Below are 12301 nucleotides of genomic sequence, written 5' to 3' on the forward strand. Positions count from 1 at the left end.
GGCGACTTCTGCTGAATGTTCCTGAACGTGTCATGTGTCTACCCCATCATAATATTCCCATTGACACCGCTGCATCATGTGAGTTGTGATACGATAATCCATTACCTACAAGTGCATAGTTTGTGGATAGCGCTACAATAACAGATTTTTCATGCATTTCCTCGAGAAATAGCAAGCAGCATACAATGTTTTTGTTATGATTATGAAGATCAATAAGTTACAGCTATACAACCAAACCTGATGCAACACAAGATTGCAGAGAAGTAGAATATGTGGAAATAAGCACTGAGAGGGTGGCGGCACGAGGGCGAGTGACGTCACTGCGAAGCTTGCGACCTCGTGACGGTGAGTGGGCGACTCTTTTTCCTGATTCACAAACAAGAGAGAGAGAGAGAGAGAGAGAGAGAGAGAGAGAGAGAGAGAGAGAGAGAGAGAGAGAGAGAGAGAGAGCATTATTTTCTAAATATCCACACACACATACACACACTCACACACACACACACACACACACACACACACACACATTAGTTAATTATTTTCCCTGTTATCACCATGTCCTTGAGCGCGTTACTAACGGAAGAGAAAAAACCAGGCTATGTGAAGTATGGAGGCCTTGGAAGATGTAAACTGCAGAAGGAAAAACGTTCGGCCTTGGAGGAAAAGATGCCGGAATAACTACAGTGGTGAGCTGGCGCGCGGCCCGCTCAATCCTCTCCTTCCGTGATATGACTCCTTGTCCCTCTACTGACGTTGCAGCGTAAGAAACTCCTTTTGCGTTTGATATATGGCGCAAACACGAGTGGTGAATGGTGACTTACTGCAACGAGCCTTCTTGAGAGCAACTAGTATATGACTGACCGGATGACATGCCTTTCTTACAACGGAAGTACAAAGCTCTAGTGAAGAAGGTCATTGTATATGCACTGATCTTCTTTGGGGTGAGTCAAGTTGCTCCACTTCCAAAAGTATTCATGTTTCAGTTGCTCCAGTTCCAAGGATAGGTACTCCTATTTTAAGTTAATTGTTCGATGGAATTCCTGATCAAAAGTCATGCAAGTCTTCCTCTCTGCTAACAACAATCCTTGCTTTTCTTTTAATCCACTCTTTCTTTTAATGTAATAACATCAACTCACGCCATTATTTTTTGGGTTAGCAGCAGCTACACGGGCGATTCGTTGTACCTATTCGTTTTGCATATCGCCATTCCTTTAATAGTGTATCTTCTTCACAGGCGATTGCGTACAGTTTAAGAAGCATGCACGTGGTACGGGAAGCTGGGGAGGTGCACGTAGGCCTCGGGGCGGTGCACGGAGCACGGGAGTTGCACCTGGGCGTGACAGGTGGCTGCTGGAAGGAGCGTTTGCGAGGCCCAGTAGACGGTAAGGATTCGAGGGTAATTGAGGCGGTGAAGGACCATCTCCACCCACCCAGCACCAAGCCTTACAACCTTGATACCTACACCAACAGACTCAACTACAAGGTAAAGTTACTTATATTTAACACTACATACTAAAAAGTAAAAAAAATAAATAAATAAAAATAAATAAATAAATGAAAAAAATAATAATAATGATTGATCCTCGCAATGCTTTTAAGAACATGTGTAAATTAAAAATGTCTTACGCATGTATCAAGTGCTTTATAGTCAACGCAATTGTACTAAATATGCTACATAAGAAAGAAAGACTGAAGAAATTAACTCTGCCGCTCGATGGTTAGTCAACTGAGAGCTTCCTTATATATTAGAAATAGCGTTTATAACCTTGGGAGGATGTAAATGTAATTTCTCCCCACTAATGACGCGCTCTAATTACGAACAGTAATTGGTGGTAAAGACTATTATATTGTCTTCATTATTTTTCTGTCATCTGGTCTTTTCCCTTCTTAGTATGGGTCGCTCATTTAGTGTAGCTCAGTGATCATTAGTGTAGCGATAATCGGCATTTTTTTTTTTTTTTTGTCATCTAAGCTCCCTTCTACACTCTGGTAAGAAGATACGGATGCTACTCTCCTAACGAGGAAATATTTCGCACACAGGATATGGAGTCGTGGAAGTTCTTGCACGAGAGGATAGTTCGTCTTCTTGCTAAGCGGCCCCCGGGATTTTTTGTGGAGGCCGGGGCGTTGGACGGCGAGTATCTCTCCAATACACTCCACCTAGAGAAGGTTCGGTGGGGCGTGTTCTCATCTGTATTAGGGTCCATTCAGATTAATGAAACTTTTCCTCTGACTTTTTGCTTTCTCATTTACTATGATAATGAAATCTTGCCCCATCATCGTATTGAACAAGATAGCGACTGATTCATCAGTACTTGTGTGTGCAAGTATCTATAACGCCGAACGAACAGACACTGGCCACTTCAGTTTGTGCACTGATAACACATAACTACAATTGCTATATGATAATGGCATGCCTAGATAATACTCAGGCGTCAATGTTTGGCATAAATATTTAGTTTGGACAGGGATTTCCCCGCTCACACAAACCTTTGCGGGCAAAGGGATGGAATGTCAGATGTAAATTATCAATTTTAAATGGAAGTGTTAAAGTAAAAAAATAAATAAATAAATAAAATAAAAATAAATAAATAAATAAAATAAATAAATAAATAAATAAGTAAATAAGTAAATAAATAAAAAAAAATAAGGTTGGTGATGGATGTGATTATACAGCAATTTTCCTTTAATTAACTGTAGGTATATGATCAGCATAATTTAATGACACGATGAGAAAAGCTGGTTTGAAGTAGATGGTGGAGGTGAAGTACATACTTCAAGCACTTTAAGCGGCGGCTGCCAAAGCAATAGTTGCAATGTCGTGAAACTAACCGCACATAATGAAAAATAGTGATGATAATGACATCGTGACTATTTAAAATGCAGGAAAAAGATAGGTGGGAGAACATCACTAAAATACCTCAGAACAGAAATAGACGGAAATGTAAATCAAATAGCATAGAGATGAGAGTTACGTGTGTGTGCTCGTATTCTGAATTCTGTTGCCAGCAAATGATGTGGTGATGCAGGTATATGGATGGACGGGGCTGTTGGTGGAGCCTAACCCTAATGCCTTCAAACACCTGCTGAAGAAGAACAGGCGTGCCTGGTCCTCCAACACTTGTTTGGCCATCACTCCATACCCCAAGGTAACTGGCTGCTTGAATGCACTGCGTCTTGACTTCCAGTTATAAAAATTACCACATGACTGACCTGTGTTTTGTATCTCAGGAGATGGTTCTTCAGCTGGTGGACACGCGTGCAAACGCTGCGACTACACAAGCTTTATGGGTGATACGAGGCAGTTCTTTCCTGATGGAGGCGGGCGGTCCAGACCAACAGTACCAGGGCAGGGTGTATGACTCAAGCTACGCTACAGTGCAGTGCTTCCCCTTGGTGTCTTATCTGCGGGCTCTCAATATTACGAAGGTAACGTAAACGTTACACATCATGGAAATAAATGATAATAATAATAATAATAATAATAATGATAATAATAATAATAATAATAATAATAATAATAATAATAATAACGATAGTAAAATAACAATAAAGATAAATAAATGATAATAGTAATAAATAAAATAAAAATATCTAATTAAGATAAAATAAGCGTAATTGAATTTAGATGTTACAACAGCAATTATGAGAGAAACTGTACATAATCACTCAATGTGCGCGGCCATGTGCAAACAGCAAAAAAGACTGTTTTAGCTGTCTGAAAGCTGAGGTAACTTTTATCTGAATGCTTTTTGGGGTTGTTGAATGTTCACATAATGATGCCCACCCCCTCCCCCTTTTTGACATAAACCACTAGCTTGCCTGGATGCCCATGAGCCATGATGTGGGCGATGGTATTTTTGTGATAAATAACTTGGCAGCCTTTATGTTTAGCCGAGGTATGAGGTGGTAGCTGATGATCGACGCCTTTGGTTCTGGAGCACTGAGGCCCAGTTAACAATAGAGCGAGAGTTAATATCTAGGATTGCTGTTCACATAATGTTCTTGTGCCACTCAGCTGTTTACTAGTGAGACAGCCAGCTACTGTATTGTGAGATCATATTATGGGCATTCTATTATGGATGTTGCCTACTGGTATGGCTTTTGGCTGACTGATTTTATTGATGGAATTAATGTTTATGATATGTGATTTCCGCAGTTGACACAAATGTTTATATAGTGGTGAGGTTCAAAATTACTGTAATTCTAGTGTTGTAACAATGAGGCCATAATGTAGCTGGGAAAGTCAAGGAAATGTTCCCACAATCAAAATTGAAAGGGTTATCTCAGAGATCCAATGAACACCTGTCATGGCCAGTGTGAGAACTTAAGAAGACAATACTAGCAGGTTAAAATGGACAGATTGAAGGGTTAGATGGATGTGTAATGTATCACTGAACAGTATCTGAAAGAAGGAGGATCACAAATGGCAAGCTGACAGAGAGGATGGGAGTTTGTTAAATATAAAAGCATCCCAGTGATGTGAGGTAGACTGGTGTGGGAGTGTAGAGATGATGTTAGAGTCAATGAAAGTAAAAATATAGATGGCAAAGTTCCCATATGAACATCCAAACAAAGATAGATTCTGACATGTTTTGGAACCCTGCTTGAGACTTAATGTACAGTCTGACAAGCCACCAACAAGTGAACAAGCGTGATATATCTAACACATATATGGAGGCTTTCAATATGATGGTGATGATGATGAGCTATTACTACTTCAAAATATCTGAGAGCTTATTATGAAGAGTAGAGAAATGATAAGGACATTTATGTAGGTACATGCCACCATGGCATTTATTTATTTTTTATTTGAAATATGAAACTAAGTATTTCTTCAGAGGAAACTCACAGCACATTTCTTTATCACAGGTGGATTTGTTCTCTCTGGATGTAGAGGGGGCAGAGCAAAGAATTCTGGACACTTTTCCATGGAGCTCGATGGAAATCTCTGTCCTGTTGGTGGAGCATCATGGGGATGTTAAGGGCAAGGACACCAAGTTTGTTGAGGGTGTGGTGGCTCGTGGATATCGCCTCTATGACTACCACATTGATAAGGACAACATAGGGGACTATATTTTTGTCAAGAATGGGGTTTTCTAGGTACAGCATTCAATAGATACAATTTTATCCATATGAATGGCCTGATGTAGCAATAAAAATAAATATAAAAGTAAATGAAAAACTAAAGTATATTCATCTTTTTATTTGTACAGCTTATAGAGAGGTAAAATAATCACATAATTATCTGCACTTGATTGGAGAGACATATGTACAGCAATCTAACTACAAAGTGGAGGCTTGTGTCTGGGGCTCAGTGGATGAAATATTAAGTGGTAATCGACCAGAGTTCTGGAAAGAAAAAACAATGAGAATTATCAACTGCAGTGTAAGTGGAAAGATTAAATATTTTCTCTTACAAATTAATGATCAATGGAAGGAGTAAAGCACTACTGAAACTTACATGAGAAGCAAAAGAAAATTTACACTATGAGGGAAGTCTCACTGTCAGGAAACATCACAAAAATACTTGCATTTATGAAAGAAAGATTTAAAGGAAGGATGAATAAATACTTGGAACTCAAGACAATGGTAAAAGTATTACAAAAGTATTCTTGGATATAAGTTTAGCACATACCATTTGCTGAGCTCTCTTCTCCAACACTCCATATGCAAAATGGTTCAACTGAAAAAAGAAAAGGTTTGTTAAAGCAGAGATGATTTCAGTATATCATATGACTGATTCTTTATGATCCATGTCATAAATCTTTGATGAGTGAGTTTAAGGGAGAGAAGGAGATTCTTTAGTTTTGGTAAGAGAGAGAGAGAGAGAGAGAGAGAGAGAGAGAGAGAGAGAGAGAAGGAGATGCAGAGATTGGGAGAGAGAGAGGGAGAGAGAGAGAGAGAGAGAGAGAGAGAGAGAGAGAGAGAGAGAGAGAGAGAGAGAGAGAGAGAGGGAGAGGGAGAGAGAGAGAGAGAGAGAGAGAGAGAGAGAGAGAGAGAGAGAGAGAGAGAGAGAGAGAGAGAGAGAGAGAGAGAGAGAGAGAGAGGGGGTGGAGTAGGGACAGGCCATAGCTTCACATTAACACTTTACCAAGAATCCCCTAGGGAGAGCCACTCCTTGTACTCTGAACAGCTGAGCTTCATTGGTCTCAATGGGATGGACAGCTACTATAGACACTTTTCCCAAGTGACTTGTGCCCGCCATCATTGGGCCACGGCTCACCTCCACAAAGTCCCCAATCCTGTACACCACCACAGTGTTCCCTGTAACAAGACAGATATGTGATACCAATCTCTTTTCTTCACTGGACTCACTCAAACCTCCTATCACTTTAGAATTTAACTACTACAATCTTGGTTTGCACAGACTTTCTCAAGACTGGTTGACACTCCCTAAAAGTCACTGCAAAACAGCCGTGTTATTTATAGTCTGTGTTGGACCACAAAAGTTGTGTGGCTGCAGACAAATGTATCTACAGTACAGTCATCCACCACAATGTTTTTCCTTGGTCTAAGGCCAAGGCCATAGCTAGACCAAAATTAATAATAGCAGCAAACAAAAAGTTTGCTTAATCCAAGCATATGCAATAAACTGATGATTCAGGATAGCAGCAGAAGATAAATAAACATTTAAATTGTATTGATACCATGGATACCTTAGTCTCGGTCTTTGCTAACAACATCTTTTTAATGCTAGTGCTGGGATTGCTTATGTGAACCTTGACATAGCTGAGGAATTTGCTTGTGTGACAGTGCTTTAAGAACAAACATCAGATATTAATAGGGTGAAACAAATTAAAGCTATGTTGACTCTTCCTTGCAGCCTGCTACCTGAGGTGCTCTGTGCTGCCATCTGAGGGATCTGCTGAGTCTTAAACCGGTTGTCTGCAAACATCTTGAGAGCCACACTGGCATCAACTTCCAGCCTTTCAAAGCGGTGAGCAGCCAGGGATAGCTTCACCATCTCTCCTGATAATGTCCTTAATTCTTCCTGGAAAGTTAAGTAAACATATATCTTTCACAAGTGAACTAATATGAAGAAAAAAGTACAACTGAAATTCACTATGAAAAGATCACATAGAGAAACATGGAAGTTAATTAATGAATTTCTAAAATATGAGTTCTGATCATAATTCTCAAGTAGGGAAAGTCCATGAAAGAGATTTACCTTGGAGGGTTCCCACTCTGGAATCTTCAGATCAACATCATAGACAAAGCTACCACTCCGCACTGAAAAATTAACAGGGATTATTACAGTAGAAGCTTATGAAATTTGAACATTGAAGAAAATATGTACTAATTTTCTGAATGACTATAAAAAGGGTTCTGTTTTTAGATCTGAATATTACAAACTTTTTAGATACTTTTGTTTTCAGATGATACATAAGAATTGTATATCAAACAAAATATTGAAATACTAAAAAATATTTGATAATAAAAATGTTTATTACCATCTAAGGAAATTTTATGACAACCACAATGATTACTGATATTAATTAGAAAAACTTAATGACCAATTACATCTTCTTTTATGTTTAATGAGATACATCACAATGACTGACTGCATGAAATAATCTGATGGTGAAGCAAGTTGAATGTCAATAAAAAAGACTTCTTTGGTCAGTAAACAGTACCATTTGGTGAGGGGTAAGAGCAGAGTTCTACATAGAGATTGTCCTTGAAAGATGACTCCAGCACTGCCCCCAGCATCACTGATGCTGAGCGCCAGAAGGCCTTGTTGGCATAGTAAGGGTCAGACTGAAACAAGAAACACAAAGCTTACTACAGGCTGCTGACAAAAAAAAAAAAATTAAAGTATTACAAGACTGTATAATCATACCAATGAATACATGCACATAACAAGAAACCACAGTAATAACTCATTTGTGCATCTAAACATGATATTTCTGATATAATTTCCCTTAATCCACTAGATGAGAGAGAGAGAGAGAGAGAGAGAGAGAGAGAGAGAGAGAGAGAGAGAGAGAGAGAGAGAGAGAGAGAGAGAGAGAGAGAGAGAGAGAGAGAGAGAGAGAGAGAGAGAGAGAGAGAGAGAGATACAAGATAAATTTTCATCTAATTTTTTGTCTTCTATGTCCTTCTTACTTTATAGGGAGAACTGAGGAGTTCATAAACTTCTATCTCCCCATTTTCCTCACCTGTCTGAAATGGAGGAAGCGAAGGGTACAATTGTCCTCCAGGGGCCGGTGCATGTCCCATACCTGACCATCTACTTCTGCTAACACGGACCTTTTCCATCATCATTTGGTTTATGTCTGTGGGAATTATATGCATCAGTGCAGCAGTTGAATGTAACTCTGTGCAAGTGCACAGAGACAGTGACTTATAATGACACAGGCTCAGTAATGATAGACAAAGGATCAAAGGTAAGGCCTTTAAAGTATTTTAAAGAACCCCTTATAAAAAAAAAAAAAAATCATTAGCATTATATAAGAAGCAATATTTGTAAAGACAGGGTAAAACCTTTTGTGTTTAGTCAAAGAAAATACATGGAAAGTTCATTATACATCCATTCAGTACAAAAAAAAAAAAAAAAATAAATAAATAAATAAATAAATAAATAAATAAAATAAATAAATAAAAATATAAATAAATAAATAAATAAACAAATAAAAAATACCTCAGTTAATACTGAACTATTTTCACTATACCATCTCAAAATCCACTGACATAATATTAATTCAACATATGGAACATCCCTTATAGTTTTGCTCTTGTTCTATGAGATACTGTTAATAATTTATACAATATAGGAATGGCTAGCTCCTACATGACAAGGTCTTCAGTAATGTATGTTAGTAATGTATGCAGATACCTAAAACTAACACAGGTTACAAAGCTGGCCAACACTCACGCTGGGCACAGTTATATGGTGTGGACATGCCCTTGTTCATGATAAGGGTGCAGTTCTCTGGCTGGCCATCATACTGCACTTCAATCTTTTCTATGTCTGTGATGAGAGCAGCCTGCCGCTGTGCTTCCTGAGTGAACAGCTGAGAGCGCTTCTGCTTTACAGCTGTGTTGGTGAGTGCTTTTTTGTGGTATGGGCCTGTATGAGTAGAGTGAAAAATAATAATAAAGATATTCAAATTCTTGTATAATTTTCACATAAGAAAAAAAAAAGAGCTGTTTGACATAGTACAGTAAAAAATAAGGGCTGCCAGATTATTAAAAATTATGAAATTCATTACACCCTGCCTCCACAGTGTTGATTCATTATATGTATTGTATAATGTAATATTTAAAAAAAAAAAAATCTTTCACAGAAAACAGTTATTTGTCAGAAAATACAGTAAAACTAATTTTATCCAGTAGACAGGATGCTGGTATATTTCATCAGCTGTCATCACATTGCAAAACATGATGAATCTGAGTTTGTTTACTGCTTTGTGGTGAGCAAAGAGAACTTATGAGACTTTACCAGATGAATGGAAAGCCATCTAATGTTCTTGTGTTTAAATGAAAGCATACAAAGAAATGCATAGAGGTGCTATTACCTTAAGACTTCTTTTTTTATTTGCTATATTACAAATCTTACTGACAATAAAAGTACTATATAGCTACAGTATTACATTTCTTTGGGGTCACAAAATGAATGCAATCAAATCAGTATAATGCCTGAAATGTTGGTAAATATTAGACAAGCATAGAACATCAATGAAATGAACTGAGATACTGGTATCAGCACTGTCAATTTGTGAATGATATATCCATAAAAGATTTAAAATACTCCAAGTTAAGAGATCCATACAAGAAAAAGTATTGTATTTGTGAACAACAACTAGCCATTTCATATTAGATCCTTTCTTTCTTTCTAATTTTATTTGAGTCTGGTAAATTTTCAGAAAACTACATCCTCATAATTTCAAGATGAATCTATATGATGTGTTTAAAATGAATATAATTTTTTTTTTTTTCAGCAAAATATCTATTTAGTCTTTTTTCTTATCCAAAATAAAACAAGAATATACATTAATTATGGAAAATCAGAGAAAAGAACATAACAAGAGAATTAGGAAGAAAAACAAGAACTGACATGAGGAAAAGGCAAGTACCAAAGCTAAGCCACTTGCTTCCCAACATTCACCTGAACCTGACCTGAAACAACAGGCTTGACCAGGGACCACTGAACCTGTCACTTGCTGCACCTCTCATGAACTCCAGTATATAATTTTTCTGTCACCTAACAATCTTTTGACCCATTCATGCACTGGATGCACATGTGCATCAAAATGTCTTCATGCAAAACTGCACCAATGCACAAGTGTGTCAAAAAACTTGTTTAAATCATTTAAAAATAAAGTTTCTTGTGTAAGTGCATGGTAAGTCAAAGATGAGTGTAAGTTTCACAAGAGTAATAAATTGGCAACGCTAATGCTTCCCAGAATAGGTTGACTGTTGGATATAATTTGTCAGTTTCAGGCTGCCTGCATGTAATTTGAGATGAATGCTGATTTCAGTTTTCCTTTATTTTCTTGGGATCTAATTGACTTATCACAAAGACAATAGTACCATTGTAAAGCTCATGAAAAGACAGTTTAGGTGATGTGTAGTGCACAGAATGGTCAGTGAAAAAGTTCAAAGCTATGAGCCTGAGAACATTTTTTTTTTTGTTTGTTTTGTTTTGTGTATTTTTGAGGGAAAAATTAATTGGATTATTATTTTTTTTTTATGTGAACATCATAAAGATAATTTCCTTGTGAATTTAGTTATATATAGTAAACACCTATTTATGAGTTTCAAAGGAAAGAAAACTGCTTCTAAATCAAAGTTTTACAAGATGTGTAGAGAGGCCACAAATGCCTGCAAACAGGATAGGTATTGGAAAGAAAACTTACACGACTTATGGTGAGTGAGAGGGTTAATGGGCAAATAATAAGGTTTTCTCTAAAATCAAATTAAACTTAACCTAGGGAAGTTCTCAATCTGTAGATCTGAAGCCCTTGCTTTCTCAACTTTCAAAATTCAATATAATGATTATTTCTTTTAATCTGCTGACTTTGGTCAACTATCAATATAATCAGAATGACAAGACCTACATGTTGATGCAGGTAAGAATGTGGTACCTGGATGATACTATTTGCTGAAAAAAATATCTATATATTAGTTTTCCAGGTTTGTAAGAATGGCCATGAAGGTGTGGAAGAGAGATGAAAAATAAGGCCAAGAAAGGAGGCCAGGTAATTATCCATAGTAGTATTATTCTAAAAAATGTCGGTTTTATTTTACTGTGGCATATTTTTTCACCAGTTATTAATATATGAAACCATACAACTTGGGAAATAATTTCTGCAACATCATTTTTGGACTTTAACTGTTAAAGTAACGAGAATCAATATATTTAAACAGGGATTGTTGAAATTATCTTAGACTACTAATTTTATGGCTATTTATTTCTGGGCAAAATACGTTTTTTCTTTTCAAATTATGATTCACACAGTCAAGAGATCAGCAGTGAAATTTATGAATAGAATTAATCTGGTAAACCTAAACTAAGTTAACATTCGGATGAAAACGCTAAGGTTATTTCAGTAATAACTAGTTCACAGTTTGTGTGCAATGAGTCAGATGTCACAAAGAAAATACAAACACTACCCACGTGTGCACGGCAGGAGGCGGGGCAAGGCAGCAGCCACCCTGGAGGTCAACATGATGAGATGGCCCAATTATCCTCTTTCCTCCTTAAGTTTCTCGCCCTCCACACACACACACACAAAACACTCAGAGTATGTCCTTCTCCACTGCTATTCAAGCTTTGTCTTCCTTTATCTTTCACTGGCGGCAAAATATTAACAAATCTTTGCCTCTCCGCTCACCGGTGTTTACATTTGTAAGCTTGAGCCTTGCTGGAGAGTTCGGCTAACTGCACATTTTATCCCAAGGACCGTATAATCCTTGTTCCATCCTTTTACTCAGTTACCATTTCCACGTGGTGCCTTATTTCTGTGATTACTCGTTCATATTCATTAATTATTCACTTACCTTTCATCTGCACTTCTTGCAGAATTATTCGGTGCTCTCTCTCTCTCTCTCTCTCTCTCTCTCTCTCTCTCTCTCTCTCTCTCTATATATATATATAACGTGGTAAAGCGGGGACTGTCGTCTTCCTGAGAGATTTGCCATGCTGTCGGTAACCCAGCCTAATTATAAGTCGAGCAGAAACGATGTAATACATGCTTCAAAGAGGTTGAAAAGAATTGGTTATGGTGCTGAACTGACGTACTCTGTTCGCTGAACGTTCGTGTGATGGATTATTGGGTAGAGAGAGGCTGAGTACGTT

At 37.5% G+C, this 12301-nt stretch overlaps 2 protein-coding genes across 2 annotated transcripts; one reads left to right on the forward strand and one right to left on the reverse strand.

Annotated features, from left to right (window-relative positions):
- Nucleotides 1-477: 477 nt before the first annotated feature.
- LOC135114707 (uncharacterized) lies at nt 478-5192 on the forward strand. Its single transcript, XM_064030644.1, has 6 exons — nt 478-938; nt 1232-1480; nt 2038-2166; nt 3027-3146; nt 3229-3426; nt 4870-5192. Exons 1-6 carry the CDS (start codon nt 867-869, stop codon nt 5098-5100), a joined length of 999 nt encoding a protein of 332 aa, XP_063886714.1. The 5' UTR covers nt 478-866; the 3' UTR covers nt 5101-5192.
- Nucleotides 5189-11894, reverse strand: LOC135114708 (large ribosomal subunit protein mL39-like). Its single transcript, XM_064030645.1, is given in 10 exon segments — nt 5189-5349; nt 5636-5683; nt 6092-6264; nt 6832-6991; nt 7169-7230; nt 7635-7758; nt 8160-8252; nt 8254-8276; nt 8876-9070; nt 11621-11894. Coding segments are annotated over 10 exon segments (996 nt in total). The 5' UTR covers nt 11673-11894; the 3' UTR covers nt 5189-5283.
- Between the last annotated feature and the right edge of the window lie 407 nt (nt 11895-12301).

This window comes from Scylla paramamosain, chromosome 28, assembly GCF_035594125.1.
Source record: "Scylla paramamosain isolate STU-SP2022 chromosome 28, ASM3559412v1, whole genome shotgun sequence".
Taxonomy (NCBI): Eukaryota; Metazoa; Arthropoda; class Malacostraca; order Decapoda; family Portunidae; genus Scylla; species Scylla paramamosain.